Source organism: Penicillium hispanicum (genome assembly GCF_028827665.1).
Source record: "Penicillium hispanicum strain IBT 35686 chromosome Unknown utg000004l_segment0_segment0, whole genome shotgun sequence".
Taxonomy (NCBI): domain Eukaryota; kingdom Fungi; phylum Ascomycota; class Eurotiomycetes; order Eurotiales; family Aspergillaceae; genus Penicillium; species Penicillium hispanicum.
Genome location: NW_026623196.1, coordinates 827,628 through 851,674, shown reverse-complemented (window position 1 = coordinate 851,674; position 24,047 = coordinate 827,628). Strand labels below are relative to the sequence as shown.

Genomic DNA, 24,047 nt, shown 5'->3' with positions numbered 1-24,047 from the left:
GACTGGGGTGGTGGGTTCTTGTGGTCATCCATGCAAGTTGAGATATGCTCTGTTCCGGATGGCCCAGAACCCGAACGATGACGCCAGTCTCGTGGTAAACGAATGTGGGAGACTGACGCTAGACTCTTGAATCGATTTTATTTGTGTCATTCGTTTCCTTGTATATTGAAGGCCGTCCGTCGTAGTAAACTGACAATACATGTTCGTGTTGTCCACTGCTTGCCGAACTGCGTGATATGCACCCCTGTGGCCTAACTCTGAGGCCTTGGTTGTGTACTCGACAGCATGAAGTATTATACAACGCTATGCAACAAAATTAACACTACAAAGTCCCTATCCGTCCAAATGTTTCCCCATACAGCCCCTATACCCTCCGTGGCCAGCTCTATGACTCCCACCCCCTCGGCGCCGGCGCCGTATACCCCTTCCCTCTCAGATACCTCTCCACCCACACCTCCATCTTCTCCAAGATATTGCGCCCCGGCTTCCCCGTCTCCCCAGCCTCAAACACCCCTTCCTTACACCAAACACTCCACGACCCCATCATGCCCGCCATAATCACATCCGTCCCCAACCGATCGCCCACAACCGCAATCTCGTGCGGGGACTGCACCACCTCGCGCTCGCGGAACCACCGCACCACCTCGTCGCCGCAGAACGGCTTCTTCGACGCGCCGTCCGGCAGTCGGAAGACCGGGATCTGGAGGTGCGCAAGCTGGGCCTCCAGCGCGCGGATTTCCGCGTCGAAGGCGGGGTGGCTGCCGGCGCGGTTGGAGACGATCAGGATGGAGTGCGGGTTTGTGGCGAGGTGGAAGGGCGAAGTTGGGGAGGTGCGGAGGGCGGCGAGTTTGGTGAGGATTTGGGGTGGGAATGTGGTTGTCTTTGCGGGGCAGAGGGTGTTGTCTTTGTCGAGGACGAGGGCGCGGATGGTGGGTGTTCGTGGTGGTATGGGCTTTTCGCTGGCGGTGCTGGTACTGGTGCCCGTTGCGCTTGAGGGTGGAGATCCAGCTGTGCGGACGAGGTGTGGGCCAAGGTTCTCGGGGAGATGGGTGAAGGTTGGGATGGTGAGGTGTGGGAGGAAGCTGGCTGGTTGCTTGAGGAGGGTGTGCACGGCGTGGTTGAAGCCGCGCAGGTTGGAGTTGGGGGATCCGGCCATTGTGCGGAGACGCTGTACAGAAAATAATCACGAGGGTATCACAATGGCTATCGCAGCTTCTCCATGAGTATTGTATGTGCCGATTCAGAAATCGGCATGGGAATTGGAGGGCGAGAGTTGTAGTTCTGTCGGCGCAGGCTGCGCTCTGGAATTGCCAAAGCGGAGAGAAGAAGCTTAGCCGCAAAACTCACCTCGCGACCTCCGCCGTCTCCATCCACGTCCCACCACCCGTCGACCACCGCCGCCGTGCTCTGCTCGCGTCGATTCCTACACGAGGAGCTTCCCTGTGATAGTCATTGGGATATTCAGCACCCGCCTTTTCGCTCCGAATACCTGTCCACACCGCACACTCGTTGTCAAGATGGGCAAGCTCACCAGCACGATCGGCATTCCGATTAAGCTCCTGAACGAAGCGCAGGTGCGTGTCTTGACTAGTTGATTCTGTCCAGACGTGCTGCAGTTCGATAGTGTCTGCGATCACTGGACAGTTTCACCTTGACGGGCGGACCGCTAACATCGTTGTTTAGGGTCATGTCGTCACGCTCGAGATCACATCTGGTGTTGTCTACCGAGGGAAGCTGCTGGAAGGTGCGTGGATAACCATGGATATGGAAGACGGAGGCCCAGGAGACTGGATTGCATCATGCAGAACCGGCTCACTTGCGGCATCGTCTGTACGGATGAGAGTTCCCGCTGACCGTATTTTCTTCCCTTGAACAGCCGAGGACAACATGAATGTCCAGCTCAAGGATATCACTGTCACTGCACGCGACGGCCGCGTGTCGCATCTCGACCAGGTTTACATTCGGGGAAGCCATGTGCGATTCTTCATTGTCCCGGACATGCTGAGGTACGTTTATTAGAGCCATTGCGCCGAGATGCCACCGACCATCACAAATTCTCTCCGCAAGGATTTGCTAACTCTACTATCTTCTGCAGGAATGCTCCTATGTTCCGCTCACGAGGCCAGCGTGGGCGTGGTGTCGGCCTGGCGCGTGGTAAGGCTACCGTGCAGCGCGCGCGTGGCCAGCGGAGGGGTTAAGTCGATGGGCCGAATCGTTTGGGGATGAGGATGAGGTGAGATGGCAGTCAAGACCTGGCAGATTCTAGTGGTTGGCGTTCGTCTTTTGTGTTTTCTTTGGTTTCAAGGGGAAAATTTCTCAGGCTTTTTCTTTCTGTCTTGCCGTCTCCGGGCTATTGCATCTGTTCCTTGGGAACTTTGTATCCGCTCATCAATGAATACCCAGCGTATGCCTATATTCTTGTATTGGGCTTCCTTTCGGTTACGAGGATTGAAGATGCAATTCCCTGGGACCAGAGGAGCGCCCTGTTCCTTGCAAATAGGCTGCAGAAAGCTCCACAATAGATTGAAACGGTATGCAACGCAGGGCTCAGGCATAAGTGGAATGATATGAAGTATGAAATCTAGCCGAGTGACAATATGTGCGATAACACCCAACCGCCCATGTAGATCGCCTATCAGCCACGCATCTCCGCAACTTTTTCCCTGCATGCGGGGACTACTTCCTGCTCACACACCACGTCCATCCTTATATCGAGCGTTTCCTGCGAAAAACTCGATGCGCAGCGCTTCCTCTAAAAAATCTCCGGTCTCAACTCCCGCCCTTCCCAGCGCCATTGCATCATGGCCTCCGCGTCCCCCGCAGACCCCTCGAAGCCAACGCCCAAACACATCGCCAACCCACGTCGCCTCCTGATTCTCTCCCCGACGTCACAATCCCTCTCTATAATCCCACCCTTCCTGGACTCTCTCACCGGTGTCCCCGTCTACGATCCGCCGCAACAACCCCCGCCCGACACAACCCCGCCGCAGTCGACGCCGACAACTACCTCCTTCGCCGGGTATACCACGCACAGCCCACTGCGCTTGCAAACGAAATACTATACCGCCGAGGTCCCCGTCTGGGTCGACGAGATCTCCCTCCCCGCCGAGTCTGTAGAGATAACGACAGCTACGCCCGCCACTACGACTACAAGTACGGAGACACAGACACAGGCTACACTACCAGGCCAATGGCGCACCGAGTTCCTCAGTGACGAGGCCTCAATCGTCCGCGATGCCGTCGGCGCCATCCTCATCTGCGTCCACGCCCCATCCGCCACGACCGCACAGCCTGACCCCTCCTCGCGCGCCGATGTGCGCGCCCTCCGCGCTCTGATCCGCGACGTCGCCGCCGTGAAAGAGTGCATCGACGACGAGCGCGGCGGCGTCGGCGACGTACCGGGTCTGCTTGTGCTAGTGGGCGCGAAGAAGCCTGTGCCGGCTATGCCGCGCTCCGTCGCCGGGGAGACGGGCATGGGGCTTGGGGATGAAGATGCCGGCGGGGAGGACATGCCGTTCTCGGTTGCGTGGTGGGAGGATCAGCTCTATGATGAGGGGTTGGTGGGGTGGGAGGTTGTGGAGTGGGATGCGCAAGGGCAGGGTTCTGAGACGCGGAATGAGTTTGGCGGTATGTGGCCCTGGGTTCTTTGCGTTTCGGGATCGATCGGATGAACACGTTATGCATTGGCTGTTTGAGGTTAGTAGAGTGTCGAATCGGTGCTGACTGATGCCTCTCTGATAGAACGCGAGGGCATGCCGCGCATCAAGGAAGTCCTTGAGACGCACGACTGGAGCGCATCGGGTGATGCGTACGAGCCGGACGCAGACCGTGACCCTGATGGCGTCTCTGACGATGAGCTCGAAGAGCAGTTACTCGGGCTTGGCAGGTCGGCACATACGCGCGGGTTCGGGCAGGAAGTGAACGAACTGGAACGCGAGATGTTTGGTCTGCGCATGGCGATTGAACGGGGTGGTGGGGATGGTGATGGCGATGAAGACGGAGATCAAGATGGTGGCTTTGAGGACAATGACGAGGAAATTAAGGTCGAGTCTATGGAGGCGCTGATGATGCGTGTGCAGGCGATACGAGGTACGTTGCGGATGATATCTGCACATTCTCCGGGATGTCTTGCTGATCATAGCGTAGATATGAGTTCCGACCTGCCGGAGAACGAGAGGAAGAAATTTGCTGCGAAGGCTGTGAGCGATTTGATGCGGGAGATGTGATGATGGAATTGGGATTTGCTATATTAGCGTTGTGGATCTATGAGATGCATTGATAGAGGCGATATACGGAGTATAGCTTGAATCCTTGCCATTGGCGTGTTGCAGGATTGCACCCCCAAGATATGTGACAGTAGAAGTAATTGGTATCAGAAGGGGCATCTTACCCTTACAATTACAATGATTAGCTTCAGAAGCCGTCGACGGACCCAAAATCTCCAGGCCCTAGCTCACGCCACAAGCGCTTATCCCGGGGAATACGTTTAACACTGTCTTGTACAGTATTCCATTCGCCAGCCTCCAATAGAGGCTGTGACTAATCTTTACAATGAAATGTATGGATTCTTATAAACGGTCCTCCACATCTTTTCCGCAACACCACTATCCGTGATGCAGATGCGAGAAATACGTCGATGACACCCCGCGCATCTAATCAGCCCGCTTCTTGCCACGAATGACCTTTCGGCGCTGGGAAATCATGTGCGTGTACAGGATATACGAGCCTAAAGCGCGTTAGTAACAGCATCCCTCGCAATGGCATGCAGACGCGAAACGTACCAGGCACATAAATGACAAGCACGGCAATCAAGAACAAGCGATACAACGGGTGGACTCCCACAGCCGGGCCGAGAGATAGGTAAATAAGGGTGCACTCGCTAGAGATTCCAATCGGGTAGAGCACATAGAACGTGTTATACCTGGACAGAACAGATCAGCAAAGCCCCACGCGAACAACTCCGACGTCGAGCAAGCATCTCGCGTCAAGAGGAAGGTAGTGTATAGATGCACTCACCGGAGCCATGTCCACCAAGCGGGCACCGCGTTACCCGAGAGCGTAATCGCGAAGAACCCGTACCGAATCACCTCGGTGACCCCCCACGCCGCAACGCAGCCCAGGTACGCATAGTCGCCGGGCTGGGGCTTGTCAGCGCCGACGATAGCCCCGCCGAACGGTGCCAAAATTCCCCATACCACCAGCAGCCGGCTCGCGACCTGCATGGCGGTGGTCATGATGGGGGCGCGCACGAGGCGCACCAGGCTGTGGAGGACCTCGAGAATGGCGAGAGACTGTGTGGCCAGCAGCAAGGGGGAGTAGGTGTAGTTAAAGATGGCGGGGAGGGCATGTGTGAGGAGATGCGTAGGAACCAGGGATGCTGTGTACACGAGGCAGGAGCCCCAGAGGACGAGGTTGAGGGCATTGTAGGCGAAGAGGTAGGCGCGGGTGAGGCCTGAGGGCCCGCTAGAGGACGGCATGGCGGGAGGATGGATGCAGCGGCGCGTAAGAGAGTGATGTATGTTGAGCAGATCCGAGAATTTGATCTGTTCGGACTCGACGATAGCAAGCCTGGAGCGGGTGACACGCGCGCGCGAGCAAATGTTGAGATGTTGAATCTCGAAAAAGGGACCTCGGATGGTTACATAAGCATTCGAGAAGGCGCGTCGAAGGCGGCAATATGTGGGGAAGTGAAGGGCCAACCTTCTTTTCTCTGACTCTCCTCTCTTGCTGGACTATCCTCCTACTCGCTGTGTAGAGTTTGCGACAGACGTGATTGGCCATTGCTGGCCTCTAGTCCACTACATACACCATCCCCCATTAGATGCGTGCCCTGCACCGTGCACTTACGGCCATATCCCGGGTTTTACCAGCTCGCGGCCGAGCCCTCGCCTTGATTTACTCTACTCCGCAGCGCGACTGCAGTGTGATGAACCGAGTGGCTCCCAGGGGAGTGAGCCCAGGCTGATTTGTCGAGGTGTCCGCTATCACTATACATACATAGAGTGCATCCGCTGGGAACCAAACGGATGGTCTCCATTCAGGGCCCCATTTTGGGCCGCGCTCGCAGCCTGACAAGGGCAACGGGGACTGGTGGGTGCCATCCCTGTAAGCTCTCACCCCGACACGCCCCTAGGGACGCCCCTCGTACTGCGGGCTCAAAATAGCAATCACCAGATTGTAGGATTGGGGCCAGCATCAGACTCAGCATGGGAGTTTCTTTTCCTCGGGTTTTTGTTGGAGGACTGGAGCCTGAGTATACTCTCGTCCGCACATTCCTCAAAAGGTAAGTCATTTAGCTCTAGTGTTCCCTTTCCTTCCCGGTCACTGGCACCCCTACGTCCTTACGCTCACTCTCATCCTTGATTTAATATTAGTATCGTTTTCATTCCAACTGCCAAATCAAACTCCAGGCCCGACTGCAGCATGCAACAACCCTCCAGGGCAATATTGGCCGAGGCGCACCAGTCGTGGTGGTAGTAATGGTAAGATGTACGACGGCGCTTTCATTGCCCACGGTGTCAACGTTGCATGTCCCCGGAGTCCGGCGTCGCACGGTCCAGTAGACTGACATACATCATGGGAGCAACCGATGATGTCGCCGTGCATTGGTCCTGGAGCGCGGTTGTAAGGTGCGCTCATCTGAAAATAGAGTCGCGAGTAGTGGGTATGTATACAATGTGCTATCAGCGGGTGAGTCTTATTTTATTTCAGGTGTATACACTAGATCCATTATTCTGCAGCTTATGGCCCACGCGAACGCTACTGCCAAGCATACAGCCTTCTCCGTGAACGCACATCCAAGGACAGAGCGGGCCATGACATCAGAGGCTGTCGAAGCGCTCCGCTGTGATGTCATGGGTGACAGCGCCCATCCTGATTGGCGGACCAAGCTCGGGGCCAGCCACCTCACGCGAAAAATGCAGACGAACACCGGAGGGCACAAGTGCCCCCATCTGCTATATAAATAAAAGAGGTGGCTGCGCGGCGCACGCGGGTTGGAGGGCAGTTCGATTCAGATGGGGTTGAGGCAGAATGGAAGCTATCACCATGCCATTGAGGTCGCTGTCCATTCACCGAGCCACACAGACTGCTTCGGAGTTGAGATCCTGCGAGCCAAATTTCACTCAATTTTCCCCCCTGGGCCATCGTCATCGGTGACAGCATGGTCGCTCGTGTCTTAGCCCGGCGCAGATACATCGTCCTGGCCCCCTCCCCGTCCCAACCACCCCCTCTTACAACAGATTCTTCGCATGCGGTGCGGCTTCGATTGACCTTTTCTTTCCCTTTTTCGTGCAGTGCTGTGGGATGACGCCCTCGCTTATGGGCGGATGGACTGGCGGATGGACTCCTACACCGGGGAGAATCTACGAGCGTATCGACACCCGTTCACGGTCCCCGAGGGCCCAGACCCATCATCCGGACCGGGTCAGGCTGGTCCAATGCACCAGGACCAGCTGGGACCAACTGTGACCGGGCAGATCGGTGCATCGGATCCCCTGCTGTACGAGCCTGGCACCCCAGCCCCCCTCTCTGCCTGCTTGCCTCGCCGTCTCGTCCAGAAAGGATGTCGCAAGGCCGGGGCTTGTCCATCCCAACCTTCCAGTGATGGGGACGACTCGAGTCGGATCCGCAGAGACGACTGCTCTCTCGGCGTCTGACTAGAGGTGCAACCATGTTAGCCCACATCCGACCTCGCTAGCGTCTTTCGGATTGGAACCGCAATGTTGTCGCGGATCCACGTGCGGCTCGCGGGCATACCAGCGCGGAAACCGCGAACCAGACGAGAAATTTTTGGGCGAGTGACGTGCCTGGCACGGAGATCGGCGGCCCCGATGATGTCGTTTGGCCAGCCCACCTCCCCTCTCTGTCCGCTGCCAGATCGGTGGTAGGTTTAGACCCGTTGCATTCTCACATCCTAGCGGCTTCCTTCGCGGTGCCCTGTAGATTTTTTTTTTGGGTGGTGGTGACACTGGCCATTTCCCCTTTCTCATCCATGCACCGGACGGGTGGTTCTCCACTGTGCTTGGACTGTTCGGTGCACGAGTCGAGGGTGCCGATGATCTCACAGGTCTCGGGTTTGAGTCCGGTGGAGCGTCGACCCGGTCTGTTTCGTGGTTTCACCTCAGTAAGTTCAGTGTGAACGGAGAGGCGGGGCATGCGCTAGCGAGATGAAAAAAAGAGATATATACCCCCTCCAATGCTAGCGGTCGCGGAAAGATGGAAGATGCAAGATGCAGGATGGAAGTATAGCTCGTGCCTCGTGATGCGTAGTGCGGACGCGGCAAATGGCGCCGTATGAAAGGATAGCCAAACTGGTTCCCGGCAAGGGTTCTAGCACTGCTCCAGGTGTAATTGCAATGGAGCTATGAAAATTGATGATCAAAAAAATACTGCTTTCTAGGCTATTGTTTGCGCCCGCCTCCGGTATAGGCAAGTATAGTGTATAGTGTGGTGGGGGAATGCCAGAGAGCATCGACATGGTTTTTCCTCCATGCGCTCCATGTCAACCTCGTTTTGGAAGATAGATCAAGGGGAGATTGGTAGATGATCAATCAATGCATAGATTATTTACTCGATAGTCTCGACGTCCGACGAGTCTCCCACGAGAGCTTCCATTGCACGGTGCGGGCTCGTCGATGGGAATAAATAATCCCCACCGGTCTCCGCCCTCCCCGTTCGCTTTCGCCTTTGACCTTTCAACTCTTTCGCCTTCTGCTTCTCGCTAACCCCCGAACTCCCCAAAACCCTCTTCTCGACCTCGCTCTCCCTCGAGTGCTTCTCTGGTGGAAGCGTGAGTCTGCTCCTCCTTCAGATTACAGGAAACGGAGTCCACCTCCAGAAAGAAAAAAAGGTGGGCTGAACCACGTCTAGCACCTGCCCCTCCTTTTAGCCCATTTTTAGCCCTGCAATCCTCTTCCTCTTTCTCTTCTTTTTCTTGATACACGCCATACCCGACTGATCGGCCCTTTTACTTTTTTGCCTTTTCGTCTTTCTTTCCCCTCCTGTGCTCGCTGTGCTGGGTAATTTTGCCGTGCTCCAGTGTGAGACTTGGCTGCTTCGCCCGAGTAGATGCGCAGGCCCGGCGTTTATCAACCCTGCCCGTACTTGTTGCTTCCCCTTCAATTTTCCCTCGACCTTCCTCTCCCCCAACTGGTATCGCACAGTGATCGTCCTGTGATTCTCCTCCCCCTTTCTGTGCATGTTGGTCCCCCGTTTCTCCATCTGCTTGTTGCTTGAGATGTCTGGTCCGCTTTGCCCTGCGCAGTGCCATCGTGGCAGCATCTTCCAGGTGTTCAACTGCGGCCTGGATTCATGACCTCGAGCGTGGAATGTTGCCCACTGCTCCGTTCAGCGTTCATCGTTCTCCTTCACGTACACGGCGTTTGCACAGCTGCGCCAGCTGTGCCTTATCCTGTGTGGTTCGGTTCATTCCAGCCGTTGCCACTCCAGAACCCGCCGGCGTCTTTGCCGTGGACCTCCCGCTGCCTCGATCTGTAATCCACCCCCTGCCCATGGCTTTGTAAAGGCATGCCGGGTGGGGTGGTGTGTCCGTTCTGAGATGAAAGGTTGTGCGGTGTCCCTCGGCTGTGGTGGCTGGATGTCCATCTACCCATGCGAGTCTGAATACATCCTCCTTATTGACTCATAATCTTATGATTGATATTGACGTGCATCTGGAACTGCCGGCTGACCAGGAATGAATGCAGATCCCTCAAGTCGGCCATCAAGATTGATTAGATCCGGCCATCCGGTGTTCGATTTGACGACCGCTCCGATCTGTGCTGTGCACCGGCTTCGTCCAATCTGTTCAATCTCTTCATCTAGCTTTTGGCTCTACCCCAGATATGGCCCCAACTGAGACCAAGAAAGCTGAGGAGGTAAGTAGTGCCCGTGACGTTGATTCACCGAGCTCCAGACTGATCCGTTCCAGCCCAAGGCGGGCCCGCCTCAGCTCGAGGACGTGAAAGAGCTCATCGATGCCAGCACCTTTGAGCAGATTCTCGAAATGGATGATGACGATGACCGCGACTTCAGCAAGGGCATTGTATACGGCTTCTTCGATCAGGCCGAGACGACATTCACCAAGATGGAGAAGGCGCTGTAAGTCGCATCTTTGATCACGCTTCTCTGGTTTCCACCAACCGGCCGTCTAACACCTCCGCAGCGAAGAGAAGAAACTGGAGGAACTCTCGTCTCTCGGCCACTTCCTCAAGGGATCTTCAGCCACGCTGGGCCTGACCAACGTCAAGGATGGCTGTGAAAAGATCCAGCACTTCGGTGCGGGCAAGGACGAGACAGGCTCCGCCGACGAGCCCGACAAGGAGGTCTCGCTCAAGAGCATCGCAACCACCCTGAAGGAAGTCAAGGTGGAATATGCCAAGGTGGAGAAGTTCCTGCGCCGGTACTACGGAGAGGAGCTCAAGGACGAGGAGCCCGCGTCGGAATCCAAGGCCGAGCCCAAGACCGAAAAGAAAGACGAGTCCAAGGAAGATGCCAAGAAATAGGCGGGCGAAATGAAACCGGGGCTGGTTTGCTTCTTTATTCTGATTCCCCGTGATTTCCTTATTCTTTTTCAACTTTTATTTAGCGACGGATGGAGCATTGCGATGGTCTCTTCCACACCCACCTAGCACTCCCTTTTCATTGTTTCCCCTGTCTCTTATCTCTTTTCTGCTCTGATTCTGGCTTTTGGACGTACATACAACTTTTCCCCACCGTTATCCATCTATCATCCATGACTGGGCACAGCAAGTATGCCGGACAACTCAGGTTCCCGAGGATCCGGTCTCGCGCATGGAGCGGCACAGGCTGGACAATTGCAAGCGCCATCCTTACACCCTCATCTCTTCCACGCCGGGCGATGTGCATCACAGATGATGTTCGAGGCATGGAACCAGCGTGCCACCCAGCGCTACTCGCATTGCCACGGATCAATCCAGTGCCGCGGTCACGCAGTATCGGCCGCGCAGGACAAAAGAACACAGGATCGCGCTCTGGTCCGACCCCCGACACGTATGCAGTATGTCTGAGTATGAGTCTAGACCCCGCGCCGCAGTCGACGCGACCAGTTACAACGGAGTATAACATGACTTGAAGCATGTATTCAGCGTGATAGGATAAGTCCAGTCCGCGTAGTGCGTATAGTCTATAGATGGGATCGTTGATTGCAGACATCCCAGGCTCTCCATGGTAGATCGCAAGCCTCAGCCCCATTATGCATGCGCAGAAACGCCCGCGGGACTCGCTCCACTGCGTCCGGCCATCACTGTCGTCCATTGGTGCCTCAAAACGCTTCCTTCAGCCACCGGCGCCGCACTGGAGCGTGAGAAGCTTGTGTTAACTTGCCATCGCATCGCCCAATCGTCATCGATCCGAGCATAGATTCCTATAGATAAATCATTTATGTCTGTAGCGAGAGTCTATGTTTCTTTCGACTGCGCGTCGAGTAGCTGCTATCTTCGCTCGACGCCGTCTACCAGCCTGATATCGCGACGGAGATAGTATAGCTCCAACCACGTAGAGTACTTCACGCCAACCCATCCATTTACCTCCACCACGCTCCATCCCACCAGCCGCAACCCCGGCCAGCCCCAGCTTCCCCGAGGAATCCTGCATCGCAAGTCCGGTCCTGCGCGCGCCCTCGCATGCCGGGGGCCGGGCCTTTGAAAACGGGCTCCGGGAACCTGCATCGCAGCGCGGTGGTTGGCGCGCGCTCCCGTGCGACTGCTCCCTGCACCCGATGGTGGAGATGAACTCTGTCTCCTTCTCCATTGGGATTTTTGGCGTCGTCTTTTCTTCAGCAGGGCGTGGATGGGCCTGGTCTGGTCTGGTTTCATTTTGGAGGGATCTAGCGGGATCCGGATCGTCGGGAGTACATGTCTTGGGTGGACGTGGTTGTGGAAACGAATTGATGGCTGATGGTTGGTTTATGCTTTGGCAGTTGGGGTTGGGGAGGTTGAATACTCGATAGTACGCTTCTATTGCTGGTCTGCTGGTATATCGATATCGTTGGCTCTCAGGCCAGACAGATTGTGTTTTCGGCCAACGGCTCTGATGAGCGACATGGAATTAAAATCAAAATCAGAATCGAAATCAAACTCGACGAACGTCCTGCATTGCAGCTGCAGCGCAAATCCCCGCGGGGTGCAGCCGAGTCGTCTAGGCGCCGGAGACGTGCCTGACTTGTCCTCGCATAGTGTCCAAGTCAAGCCACCGAGGCAAAGAGAAGGCGAGTGAGGAATCAGAAAGCTCCGACACGGAACCCGATTAGTCCTACAACCTGTGCTACCCTGTCCACATTGATACTAGTATCGTATTTGGCTATGGTGTTGCGTATCTGATGATGACTTGGGATGTGTATGGTTGGTTATATATACGTGCGTAGGGATAGGGATTTTTAATCATTAATACTAATACTAGATATCTCTAGGGTATATAATAATGTTTTCTACATGTATCTTCTATATAACCGGTATAGCTTATTCTGATCAAGTATAGCTGCTGACAGGCATGTGCAAGGCGACATTGGAGCACGAGATGTGGCTGCTAGTGCTTCGAGAAATGAAGACTCGGATCGTGAACCTTGCATTCTATGTATGACGATAAGAATGATAGGACGGTTACTGTGCCAATTTACTGGCTGCATCGTCAGCCGAGGTTTGGTGGCGAGAGGCTCAAGATCCGGTATGCGCTTTTGCGGTCTTTCACTTTCATCTTCCCAGCCAACACCCTCTCCCTCCTCTTCCACGCCCTCCCCCACACTCGACGCATGCACGCACTGATAGCACTGCACGACTCAGCCGGCGGATAGACTTCCGATGCAGATGCATGCAGACTGGCCGTTTTCTTCGTCACCGAGATTGCAATATTGAGGCCTCGCCCGGGATGCGGCTTCATGCGTCACACGGCATGGCCAACGAGTCGCTTCTCCCTGGCTGCCGCGGACGCGGGCAGGTTTTCCTGCCTGTTGGGGTATTTTCCGGCGGCTTGGGCGCGACAACCAGGGGTGTTTCAGGTCTGCTCGATCTCGATCGCGAGACTGGCCCGGCGACTATCGCGTCATGTCGCTGGTCTATCCTCGAGACGCTTGAGCTCGGAGTGAGCGTGCCTGGTGGATTGCTGCTCGTATATAGAGATGCGGATACTGTATGCGTCCACGATCATCCATTTCGACATCGATCAGCTCGCAGCTCGCCATCTCCTGCAGGCCGACTTCCACCATCTGTCTCGGATAGTAGACTCGAGCTCGGAGTCTCCCTCGAGCCCTTCCCGCAATCGATGGTGCTCAGTCCTCGACACCCAACCTCCCCATCTCCTGCCTGTTTGTTCGCCTCGAGCGTGTCGAGCTTCACCGTCACGGAATCGGATGTACTACCGCATCCTCACCCGTGTAGACCAGTCACTCCGTTTGCCCACCCTCCACCTCCAACCCTTCCTCCTACCTATCTCGGACGCCGAGGTCCATGGCTCCGTATCGTCCATTTCGGCATCACCATTTCGAGCGCACGCTTCCTACTACTACCTCCGACACGCGTGGGCGGGTGACATCGACACCACACGAAACAACCCCGTCGACCGGGGGTCACGGTTTGACGTAGAGTCCGGGGTTGGATGTCAACGGGTGTACGATGGGCCAACAGGCACATTGCACATTGTACAACGCCACAGGAAGGGCGTCGGATCTCGCAGACGCATCGACGCATACCCTGAAAACAGCAGGAGACAGGGTGAGCTTACCTCTGCTCCCCCACCATTTCGTTGCATTCCCAATCCCCTATGGACCGTTTCATTTCATTTCATTCATGTCGTGACATGACGCTGGTCTTCTGGTCTCTTCCTCTCGCCCCGTTCGTCTTCCGCCTCCATGTCTCGGGGTCGCATGGACCCTGCGAACAAACCAGTGGCGAGCAGCCCAGACTCTCCAATTCCCCGGACTGCATTGGCATTGTCTTCGGCCTCGACGTCGGCTGCGACTCGCTGCCGTGGTCTCCCTGGCGTCTGCTACCCCGGGTCAATCGCTTACCCACTTCGCTGATTGCACAGTGCCTGCCTGCGTGATCGTTGGCCTCATCCTCGTCCGTTCGCTGGCCCTGCCTCGTCCCGTGGGCTGTGAGGATCTGATTGCACCCTAGAGCGGCAACGGCCTCGTGCAAGCTGGAGACTCGCGAGTCTGGTGGCCGTTGGATCGAAGCGTCGTGAGACTGAGTCCTGTTTGAACGGGCTTGGCCGTTGATGGTCGATATAAAGTCGGTCCACCGCTTGTTGATACCTCTTCCACAAGATTCCTGTGATATCTTGTATACTTCGAGAATTCATATCCATAGCTTCTCAATCATCAGATCAGCATCAGCATCAGCATCAGCTCCTTGAGTCGTCCCACTCCCATCCATACACTATCCCGTCTCGCCCACCCACTGTCTCCCAATGGCGCCCGTCGGCCCCCGAGTCTCAAAAGAAGAATTCATGCACGCGCTGGGCCTAAACCCCCACGATCCCCAGCACGAACAGTACTACCGAGCCATGCGCGTAAGTCCCGTCCCCGTCCACCCAGCCCTAGATCCACCACCTCACACGGGAACCCCCCTCCCATGCCCAGGACGAAGCTATCATCGTCTACAACCGCATGAATCAAGACACCTCGCACCTCCTCGACAGCATCCGCGCGGACCCTAACACCCGCCCCCCGTTCTTCTGGCACCATATCCGCCCGGACCGCCAGCGCTGGGCGATCATGGAGATCTGGTGCAACGCCGGGCCGGCGACGCGCCCGCTCTTCGACCGCGGCAACACGAACGGCGAGTACGGGCCGAACTGGGTGGCGGGCTGGCTGCTATACAGCGTGTTCCGGTCGCGGGATGTGCGGAATAACCGGAATCGGCGGAAGGGCGAGAATAGCAGCTCGGCGGTGGATGGTAAGCGTGTCTTTTCTCGTTGCTGTGACTGTTCTTGGGATGGGTTTGTCTGGTGGTGGTGGTGGTGGTGGCGGTGGTGGTTGCTTGTTCGTTTTGATATTGAACGTTGCGGTTGGACTTGGGCTAATGCGGGTTTCTGGCCTGGATAGACAAGAAAGCGAAGCAGGTCGAGGAGACGACGTCGCCGAAGAAGGGGTACTATGACCCCGTGCGGAATGGGACGCTGTAGAGAGCGAGGCCAGCATGTTGGATGGATTGGTTTCTTTGACGGGCTGTTCTTGCTGTAATTTGTGCATTGAGCTAGGGTTGAATGATTGATTCCGCGTCGCAGATGCAAATGCCAGTTTATTGCCGGGGTATGACAGCCAACTAGGAACAGATGTAAAGTAGTGCCACTGCAAGGACGGTGTACAACAACCTCGACCGACCCGCGTATCTCTACCCAGAATGACACCCGCTCCAACTCACTCGTCGCCATCATCCTTCTCATCGCCGCCGCCCTTCCCCTCGCTCTTCTCGTTGCGATCCGACCTCAGCGCTGCTGTGACCCGCTCATCTTGCTCTTCGGCGCGCTCATCCCATTCCGCATCGTACTCTGCCGCGATGCCCTTGATCTCCCGGCGCAGCGTCTTGCCCTCATCGATCAGCGACTCCCACAGCTGCAAATCCAGCTGGTGCTGCTGATACAGCTTGCGCTGGCGCGCGCTGACCGTAAAGTCCAGTGCAGACTTATACGAGATCTCGCGGTTATGATACAAGAACCACAAATACCCGCCCATCAGCGTCGACAAGCTGACCAGGTACGTCACAGGCTCCATCGTATCCCAGCCCAAGTCCGTCTCAAACGTCAACTTGTACACCAGATACCACCAGACGGACAGAATGCCGAAGCCGCCAATTGCGACGCGCTGCGCCCCGCGGTGCGCCAGCTCGTCGCACGAGTGCTTGACCGCCGCAATCCCCTGGATCCGCCGCGAGAGCTTGCGCAGCCGCATGCGCAGGAAGTACGTGCGCTCGTTGAACGACGGCACCGTGATCCGGATCTGCCCCAGCCCGGCCGGCGCGCCCTCGATCGCCACGATGAACTCGCGCGTGCGCGCCGCGTCGCGGATGAAGTCGCCTACCTCCGTCGCTTGCGACCACCGCACGAACCGCTCCGGCGCGCCGTCCGGCGGGTCTAGGCTGGTGTCGGTCTTGCGGGGATAGCTGTAGGTTTCGGCGTCTTCTTCGCGGGAGCGTCGGCGTTCGACGGGCTGGCTGCGGTCAGAGTGGTATTCCCGGGCATTTTGCACGGCCAGGTCTGGATCGAGGTCATCCTCGGCGCGCTTTTTCGGCTTGATGGCATTGTCTTCGTGCTGGAGGGCGATGAAGGAGACGAGTGGGGCGCGAGGACTGCCATTCTTGCCTTCGATGGCGGGGAGCTCGGACTGGATCAGACGCTCCAGGTATGAGAGTGGCTGCTGAGGGTGCACGAGGATGGCGATGGTTTCAATGCCTGGATGGGGAGTTGGTCTTGTTTCAGGAACGATGGGCTTGGGCTCTGTTACCTTTATTCTGGCCTTGGTTCCCGACGGTGGTTAATGGGATGATCAGTTTGAAGAGCCTGGATGGCGTGGTCAACATTTTCCCTGTTCATGTTAGCCATGGCACATGCATCAACGGAATTCTCAACCTACCGGTCGTCATGTCCCCCGGCCACTCTCCCTGCTGCTCTGGTGACGAAGGCCGTTGTCCATCTTCATTGAGCACCTGTCGTGGTGGGCTGACATCCTTCTCGTCGTCCCGAACTTCCAACCGCTCGAGAATATCTTCCGTCCGCTCGTTGTCCCCAATGCGCTCGATATAGTTTGCCTTTTTGAAGCAGCGGACCTGGCCGTGCGTGAGAAGGGCTCGCGGGGCGCCGACCAGTCCAGGCGCACGCAGGTCCAATTGTGCCAATCGTGCAGCTGGTGACCAAGCAGCTTCTGTTGAGACCGTCCCGCGGTATCCATGCAAAAACCCATGGATTTGCCGGTACGAGGATCGCTGGTAGCTACCGACCAGAGCAGACGAGCCAAATGTCCCAGACGAGTAAACACCAACGCCCCGCCATGACACTTGCCCTCGTGCCACGGAGGCGAGGGAGGCGCAGCCTCGTGCTGCTACCGGCATAGCTCAAATACACAAAGGTGAATTATGTTCATGCGATTGGTGCTGTTGAGAGTTGTTGGGAGAAACGAGAGATGGCCTGATGGGAGAGGGTCAAGAGGCAGAGGCGACGTGGTATACGGTGATCAAATTCATGACGCACTGGCGTGTCAGGGAATTGTAAAATGTGGAGTATGCTGGAGAGATCACGCCCGGGGCTGTCCAGACCAGTGGCAGTGTTGACGCTAGGAGAATCCAGGCACAGCGGGCATCGTTGCAGCTCGCCGTCCAACCTGGAAGGTTGGCGCAGTGACGTCAGTGTGGCGCTAGCACTCTGCCGGGTGATTGTGGCTCTTGCTGTGGCTGGTGCCTGAGGTCTTTTGCATTTTCACTCTTCCATCCGTCTTCTCTGCGCATTCTGGCGCGAAGTGGCTGCTTCCATCAGCTATCTCGACAGCTATATTTTGGGACCGGGCCTTATGTGGATAATATGCAGTCCCCTGCGACAACGAGGTTTCGAAATGCATGCACGCATCATTGGACATGTCCTATTCTCACCAGACCGCTTAGTTTAGACATACTGGAGGTGCCAAATGACCCGACTGGATCCAGTGGTATAGCTCTGCCCTTGTATATCTGGGAATGGAGCAATTATTGGAGATTTGAGATAGAAGCATGTTGTTCCCATCTTGCCGACGCTTTCAGGAAACAAACAATCAACATACCTGCAAGTCTACCCCATTCTAATTCTTATTTTTATGATGGGGATTCGTGCAATTCGCACTCCGTATTTAATCGGGGACTCGTCATCATCGCGCAATGAACCTGTTTAGGGGAAAGTCGGGATAGAACGGCCCCCGACTGTTTTTGGGGCTGCCCCTTACACTGCATATAGATAGTTAAGCTCGCCCAGCCCACTTCTGCTCTACCGCTTAAATGTGAATAATTCTATGTTCGACTGCCGATTCCACGGCTCCCTTGTCCCTTGTCCTTTGTACACGATAGAAGGGCCATCATTTGCTTCTGCCTGGACTAGGCCCCCGACTAGAGCCGGATTTAGAAACACGTCAGACAAATAGCACTTCATAGAGCTCTCCACCAGTGTCGCGTTCTTCGCGATCAGTCGCCCAACTCGGTATTTGCACCATGTAACATTTCCTCCACGCCGTCTAAAAAATCATAGGGCACGACCTGATGGATCCCTAGGGTAGAGGTAGCCATGTATAGAGCCAATTAGACCGATTACCGCAGGAGACTTCCAAGGTTAACTCTTTAGCTCTGGCTCAGCCTTATTAATTTGCCAATCAGGGGAGGGCGCATATGCAAGTCTTTTCGCAGTGGTTTCTCTTTTCGGTTGGGATCGACTCGAATAGCATCAGTATTGACGGTTAACATGAAGATGTGCTAAAAGCTGGCGGCTCCTGGAATCTATTGTTATCGGTGTGCTGGAACACTTTCAGCTATTTAAATCGAGTTGCACCCGTTGCTTCTAGAAATATTCGCCCCAGAAGACTACAATTCTCTCCAGTCTGTTATATCTTTCGGTGGATACTGTGAGCATGTTACACACTGCTTTAGGGCTTCTGGCCTTTTCGGCTCTTTCAGCCTACGGCAATGCCAGTCCCAGTGTCAGTCTGAGAGGCTCTAACAGCACTCAAGACCGCGTGGCCGGAGCAGCTAGAGACTCTCTCATTCGCATCGATGGATTAACTGCCAACAAGGTGGAGTCTTTTCTCAACATTCGCTTTGGTGAGTCTACCAGTGGCAACAATCGCTTTGCACCACCCAAGGCATTCACCTACCCCGGTGGCACTCGGGTCAATGCCACTTCAGCCGGTGCAGCTTGCCCCCAACCCAAGGTGCCAGAACCTGATTTTCCCCTCTTCGACAATGTCACCAAGATGTCCGAGGACTGCCTCAACCTACGAGTCGACCGCCCAGTCGGCACAGCTGCGAACGCGAAGCTCCCCGTGATGGTCTATATCTATGGTGGCGGTGACAGCTTCGGCCAGGTCTACGACTCGGCGTACGCCCCGGCAGGCTTGGTGGCCAACTCGGCCAATCTTGGCTACCCCGTCATCTACGTCGCCATGAACTACCGTGTGGGCGTCTTTGGATTCGCGGCCTCGCCCGCGTTGAGGGCTGCTGACTCCCTGAACGTCGGCCTGCTCGACCAGCGCCTTGCCCTCGAATGGGTCCAGGAAAACATCGCAGCCTTCGGTGGCGACCCTGACAATGTGACCATCTTTGGCGAGAGTGACGGTGGTACGGGCGTCGGTCTCCAGATCACCGCATATGGAGGAAATGCCAAGAGTGTCCCATTCAAGAGAGCCATCATGCAGTCGGGCAGTGCCCTGGGAGACCCCGGTACGGCAAGCAACTTCTCCGCAGTCCATACAGCCCAGGTCGTGAAGAAGGCAAAGTGCACCTCGTCCTCCAGCACGGAAGAGCTCGCGTGCCTCCGCAAGCTACCCATGGAGACCCTGCGCTTGGTGAGCATCGACGTCCAGAACGCCGACGCGACGAGCGGCATGGACGTCTTCATCCCAACCTCCCCGTCCACCTTCATCCCCGACAGTCCCTCCAAGCTCCTGACCGACGGCCGATTCTCCAAAAACATCGACCTCATCACTGGCTGGAACGAGAACGACGGGTCCCTGGCGACATCGCCCTACATCAACTCGACCGCGACGGTGGCCGCGTTCCTGAAATCGCAGTTCCCGGCCTTCTCCAAGCAGAACATCGAAAAGGCTCTGGCGCTCTACCCAGTCTCCTCGTTCGCACCACTACCCTCCGAGGGCATCTCTGCCCAGTACTTCCGCGCCAGTCAGATCCAGCGCGATTCGCAGTTCTCCTGTCCGAGCCTGCACCAGCTGCAGATGAACCAGAAGTACTCCGACGCAGGCACCACGAACTACCTCTTCGCGCTGAACCAGACCATCTTCAGCACCGCATTCGCCCTGTACAACGCCTCGTTCTACGGCGTCTCGCACATGAGCGATATTCCCTTCGTCTTCAACCAGGCCAAGACCAAGTATGCCGAGCTGTCCACGGCGTCGGACGTGAAGCTGGCGTCGCAGATGAGTGGCAGCTGGGCTTCCTTTGCGGCATATGGAAATCCTTCCAAGGGCAACGGCTCTATCTCGGGTTGGTCGGATGCGAAGGATGCAGATGACCAGTACAAGCTGCAGGTGATTGGCGGCCTGCGTGCTGGGATTAGGACGATTGGCACTGGCGCGGATACATATGAGGCTCTTGCAAAGCGGTGTGCTTTTTGGAACTCGCCGGAGGTGTTTGAGCAGATGGAGGTGTAGAAGAGACTTGTGACGACTCAATATTTGTGTTTATTATCTATACCCTAGAATTCTGCATGTGCTATAATCAAGGTGTTTGTGACAATATTCTATGTTTATACAGTAAGCGGGGAGATAGGAAAGGAGATTCCTGCCTCTGAAGCGATTCCAAAAAGATCTTCGTTAAGAATACCCCCGATGTCCTGTTCCCTCTCCGTGGGCGAGAGGTAATACAAGAAAGAAGACATATATTGACACTAGTCAACATTGACGCGTCACAGAGCACCCAGAGGCCTGTTAAAAAGGCCACATTGCCTCCGCCTGCTCTGCCGAATACTCCCCTGAAGCTTTTTCAACGTACAAGGCCTTCAGCTCCTCGTTCTGCCGCCTCTTCTCATCGATATCCAACTGGGGCGCAATCCACCCCTCTGCATCAGTATCCAAGCACTCCTGAGCCAGCGCCCGCACCTCATACCACGCCTCGTATTCAGCAAAATGACGTTCATGCGCGTCAATGTCGTCTCGGCTGAATGAGAAAGGACATTCACCCGAAAACCTGAGATGGGCCCAATTCTGGGAGATCTCTATCAAGCATGCTCGAAGCGGAACAATACCCACCTCAGAAACCTCTCCGCAGCGCGTGAAGAGTTCGCGGAAGACGCGGGGAACATTCATGGCATTATGCGCGACTCTGTTTTCGAGATAGGTGGAGACCTCGTAAGCCTTGGCCAGCTTCACTTGAGACAATTCATGCAGCGCGAGGGCTTGGCCGTCTTCTCCGAGCTCGTCAAAGTTGTCGGGGAGCTTTGGCTGAAAGATCCCCTTCACGTAATTGTAGTTTTGTGGCGGCCTGAGAAATACGGGCCATTGGGTCTGGAGAAATGCAGGCAGCACGCCTATCGACTGAAAGTCGATGAGAGAGACTATTCTGGACGAGTCATCGGGAGCGACAAAAATGTTTCCCATGTGAAGATCGGTGTGCCATAATGTAGGCTGGCGGGCTTCTTTCAAGATCTTATTTGAGTCTAGCAACTTCATGAGGTCTGCTGTGATTTCCAGAAGCTGCCTTTGTTGACTGATAGTGCCCTTGTAGAAGCTTGCCTGGGAGTTCTGGCGTTCAATTGATATTCGAGATAATTCGCGCTTCGCAATTGACATTCCATAGTCTGAGATAGAGTCCCCTGTCAAATGATTAGCATGGGAAAGCTATATTATATAGCGTGGGTGACAGACAAGGACCTCGGCCAGATTCTGGCGTAGAATCAGTATCAAATGATCGATCACAAGAAGGTCCAATCTCGAAAGACTTGGTTGGATCGATTTCATGATCGAGGGCCGGGTCGACCGACTGGTTTCTGTGCGAAGATATAGCCCTCCGTACGAAGGGAATCGGATAGCCGCTCGATTTTGGTCAATGATAAGCTGCAGTTTGGCATATTCGGTCATCTCGCCCCATCGTTGAAACAGAGGAACACCCGCCGCTTTCTCCATGAGGATATACTCTGCGCCAACAGTGTTCGAACTATCCGACGACCAAGAAAGAACAGCGGGGACTGGAATACTCGTATTTCTCCTGACTGGGAGATCTGTCTTTAGCGGCGCGCAGTTTTGTATAGACAGTCACATACCATATTCCAGAACTGCCACCTCGGTCGTTGTTGTTAGTGAGGGCGGACCAGCAATGCGACATGGAATCTTTGCTATCACCCCCGTTCCGTTTGCTTTCTGCATCAAAAGAGCTTTGCTGAAGCCTCCTTCCATCTTCTCAATGGCTGTGACGTGGCTTGGAGTCCCCCCGGCTCCGGCAGCAATGTCGCAAAGAGCGTCCAAATCAAACCGGACATACCGTCGGCTAAACTGGCGTTCTTCGTCTACAAGAAAGTGACCGTTGGTGTATTTGAAGATGTCCTGGAGGTCGATCGGCATGCCTGCTTCATATTCAGGAATTGCACTTGCAATAGACCTGTTCTCTTACCTCGACAGGTTGTCGATAAACGCATCCCCGGCGGGCCAAGGCGTGTTCTAGTGATTTTGCGGAGGGTTGACAGCATTGTATGTGGCCATCAAGGTAGTCCGTCGGAAAATTGAAGAGGAAGCGAAGAGACCAGGGATAGCTTGACCTGGCCCGACATCAGAAAGCGCGACTGCAGTGCTGCAGCGCATGCTTCATCCTCGCCAAGCTTCCTAAGCGCCCTTGTCGGACCGACATTGTACCGAAAAATGCATGCGTGGACAATTTTGAGGGCCAATGATAGTGATACGGTGATATCAGGCATCGGAAGGAGAGGCAGGCGAAGCCTAATGACCGGATTTGTATACATAGCTACACATCCGACCTCCGCAATCACTAAGCGATTATAAGAAATGGTCAAAACCGCCTGCTCAGCCAGGCGCGAATATGAGCCATGATACAAAATGCTTCTTGGATTGGGTATGGTTCATTCATGTTCATATGGAAGGGAACTTCGACTGGATATGCTCATCTCCCCTATGCAGGACTGGGCTTCTCCTGCTTCACCACCACCTCCTCTGGGAACGGCTTCCTCGCCCAGACTCGCTTCGCGCGTTGATAGGCATGGATGTTAGGGTTTAACAATTCCTTGCGCATCTGAGCTACATAGATCAGGACTTCCTCCCTCGTCCAGGGCACCGGGTCCCCGTACTTGGTAAGCAAGTACATTGAGTAACCCTCCATGCCGGCCAGCCAGTGCTGGAGGTTGACGAGGCCCGCCTCTTTCAACGTTTTCACCCTTGGCCAGGGGCCGATCGGCCACTTGGTCGTCTTCTCGTGGACGTCGACGAAGCCAGCCTTCTCGATCGACGAGCGCATGGTCTTGGTGAGGTCCAGCGATTTGCCCAGCTGCTCCCCGGCCGCGAAGAATCTGGGGCCCCACGTGTACAAGATGCTATCGGGGGCAACGCTGCCGTCGTCACACTCGCAGCAGATGTTCATTTCCATCTGCTCGAACCAGCCGCCAGGCTCCAGGTGGTCGTAGCATTGCTTATAGAGACGGTCCCACTCGCCGGGCGTGAAGGCTCCAATGCCGTGGCGGAGATGGATCAGGTCGAAGTTGTCCCGCCAGGTCCATTCCTGGAGAATGTCGTCCACTTCGAGAATACAGTTGGGTGGGCTCCAACTGATGGGCGGCGGGAAGAGATCCACGCCGCGGACGACCGCGTCAGGCATCATATCGGCCATATCGATCGCCCAGGAACCCCGGCCGGTCCCGATATCAAGGACATGCTTGGGCGCGGGCACGGGCGATAGATACAGTGGGTTGGGCGCGTCGATGTTCATCAACAGGCAGGCCACATGTCCCACCTCATAGGTCTCGAACTGCTGTTCGTCCGAGGGGCTGAAATATTCCGACTCCCTCAGGGTTTGATATCTTCTGCCATTCTCGATGAACCCTTTGTACAGAGAGGAGGTGATCGAGGTGGTCTCCGATTGCCAGTCATCCGGCTGGTATTCCTCGGATGGGTTCAGATGCAAGTTTGGATCAGGAGCGATGGTGAAGTCGGAGAAGTCGGCCATGATGAAGAGATGACAATGACAGGACGACGACCGCGGGGCGTGGGAATTTTCAAGGTGAGCAGACGCGGTACTTTTGCAACGCACTTCACTAGGCGGGACTCCGTGTACGGTCAGAGCGCGTAACGCTAATACACGCCTGACAGCCGAATCTACATCGTGACAGCCGCATATGCAGCTGCA

At 55.6% G+C, this 24,047-nt stretch overlaps 13 protein-coding genes across 13 annotated transcripts; 7 read left to right on the top strand and 6 right to left on the bottom strand.

Annotated features, from left to right (window-relative positions):
* Window positions 1–385: 385 nt before the first annotated feature.
* Window positions 386–1,156, bottom strand: N7459_004066 (phosphatidylglycerophosphatase; the record flags this gene model as incomplete). Its single annotated transcript, XM_056943250.1, has 1 exon — window positions 386–1,156. One exon carries the CDS (start codon window positions 1,154–1,156, stop codon window positions 386–388), a length of 771 nt encoding a protein of 256 aa, XP_056800133.1.
* A 361-nt stretch (window positions 1,157–1,517) lies between these two features.
* N7459_004065 (putative small nuclear ribonucleoprotein SmD3) lies at window positions 1,518–2,198 on the top strand (the record flags this gene model as incomplete). The annotated part of the gene is made up of 4 exons (XM_056943249.1): window positions 1,518–1,574; window positions 1,684–1,744; window positions 1,877–2,006; window positions 2,096–2,198. The coding sequence occupies 4 exons, from the start codon at window positions 1,518–1,520 to the stop codon at window positions 2,196–2,198; spliced, it is 351 nt and encodes a 116-aa protein (XP_056800132.1).
* A 603-nt stretch (window positions 2,199–2,801) lies between these two features.
* On the top strand, window positions 2,802–4,226 carry N7459_004064 (adaptin-binding domain-containing protein; the record flags this gene model as incomplete). The annotated part of the gene is made up of 3 exons (XM_056943248.1): window positions 2,802–3,627; window positions 3,742–4,089; window positions 4,147–4,226. The coding sequence occupies 3 exons, from the start codon at window positions 2,802–2,804 to the stop codon at window positions 4,224–4,226; spliced, it is 1,254 nt and encodes a 417-aa protein (XP_056800131.1).
* A 426-nt stretch (window positions 4,227–4,652) lies between these two features.
* Window positions 4,653–5,477, bottom strand: N7459_004063 (protein tyrosine phosphatase-like domain-containing protein; the record flags this gene model as incomplete). Its single annotated transcript, XM_056943247.1, has 3 exons — window positions 4,653–4,726; window positions 4,782–4,921; window positions 5,017–5,477. The coding sequence occupies 3 exons, from the start codon at window positions 5,475–5,477 to the stop codon at window positions 4,653–4,655; spliced, it is 675 nt and encodes a 224-aa protein (XP_056800130.1).
* A 1,863-nt stretch (window positions 5,478–7,340) lies between these two features.
* N7459_004062 (uncharacterized protein) lies at window positions 7,341–7,658 on the top strand (the record flags this gene model as incomplete). The annotated part of the gene is made up of 1 exon (XM_056943246.1): window positions 7,341–7,658. One exon carries the CDS (start codon window positions 7,341–7,343, stop codon window positions 7,656–7,658), a length of 318 nt encoding a protein of 105 aa, XP_056800129.1.
* A 17-nt stretch (window positions 7,659–7,675) lies between these two features.
* Window positions 7,676–8,157, bottom strand: N7459_004061 (uncharacterized protein; the record flags this gene model as incomplete). The annotated part of the gene is made up of 2 exons (XM_056943245.1): window positions 7,676–7,871; window positions 7,913–8,157. The coding sequence occupies 2 exons, from the start codon at window positions 8,155–8,157 to the stop codon at window positions 7,676–7,678; spliced, it is 441 nt and encodes a 146-aa protein (XP_056800128.1).
* Window positions 8,158–9,845: 1,688 nt separating this feature from the next.
* Window positions 9,846–10,505, top strand: N7459_004060 (Hpt domain-containing protein; the record flags this gene model as incomplete). The annotated part of the gene is made up of 3 exons (XM_056943244.1): window positions 9,846–9,878; window positions 9,932–10,101; window positions 10,166–10,505. 3 exons carry the CDS (start codon window positions 9,846–9,848, stop codon window positions 10,503–10,505), a joined length of 543 nt encoding a protein of 180 aa, XP_056800127.1.
* Window positions 10,506–12,885: 2,380 nt separating this feature from the next.
* Window positions 12,886–14,132, top strand: N7459_004059 (uncharacterized protein; the record flags this gene model as incomplete). Its single annotated transcript, XM_056943243.1, has 3 exons — window positions 12,886–13,146; window positions 13,208–13,727; window positions 14,044–14,132. 3 exons carry the CDS (start codon window positions 12,886–12,888, stop codon window positions 14,130–14,132), a joined length of 870 nt encoding a protein of 289 aa, XP_056800126.1.
* A 292-nt stretch (window positions 14,133–14,424) lies between these two features.
* Window positions 14,425–15,141, top strand: N7459_004058 (uncharacterized protein; the record flags this gene model as incomplete). The annotated part of the gene is made up of 3 exons (XM_056943242.1): window positions 14,425–14,526; window positions 14,597–14,912; window positions 15,062–15,141. 3 exons carry the CDS (start codon window positions 14,425–14,427, stop codon window positions 15,139–15,141), a joined length of 498 nt encoding a protein of 165 aa, XP_056800125.1.
* Window positions 15,142–15,376: 235 nt separating this feature from the next.
* On the bottom strand, window positions 15,377–17,063 carry N7459_004057 (uncharacterized protein; the record flags this gene model as incomplete). The annotated part of the gene is made up of 3 exons (XM_056943241.1): window positions 15,377–16,407; window positions 16,460–16,540; window positions 16,589–17,063. The coding sequence occupies 3 exons, from the start codon at window positions 17,061–17,063 to the stop codon at window positions 15,377–15,379; spliced, it is 1,587 nt and encodes a 528-aa protein (XP_056800124.1).
* A 1,535-nt stretch (window positions 17,064–18,598) lies between these two features.
* On the top strand, window positions 18,599–20,353 carry N7459_004056 (uncharacterized protein; the record flags this gene model as incomplete). The annotated part of the gene is made up of 1 exon (XM_056943240.1): window positions 18,599–20,353. One exon carries the CDS (start codon window positions 18,599–18,601, stop codon window positions 20,351–20,353), a length of 1,755 nt encoding a protein of 584 aa, XP_056800123.1.
* A 276-nt stretch (window positions 20,354–20,629) lies between these two features.
* N7459_004055 (uncharacterized protein) lies at window positions 20,630–22,383 on the bottom strand (the record flags this gene model as incomplete). Its single annotated transcript, XM_056943239.1, has 4 exons — window positions 20,630–21,475; window positions 21,566–21,909; window positions 21,961–22,260; window positions 22,308–22,383. 4 exons carry the CDS (start codon window positions 22,381–22,383, stop codon window positions 20,630–20,632), a joined length of 1,566 nt encoding a protein of 521 aa, XP_056800122.1.
* Window positions 22,384–22,820: 437 nt separating this feature from the next.
* N7459_004054 (class I SAM-dependent methyltransferase) lies at window positions 22,821–23,867 on the bottom strand (the record flags this gene model as incomplete). Its single annotated transcript, XM_056943238.1, has 1 exon — window positions 22,821–23,867. The coding sequence occupies one exon, from the start codon at window positions 23,865–23,867 to the stop codon at window positions 22,821–22,823; it is 1,047 nt and encodes a 348-aa protein (XP_056800121.1).
* Between the last annotated feature and the right edge of the window lie 180 nt (window positions 23,868–24,047).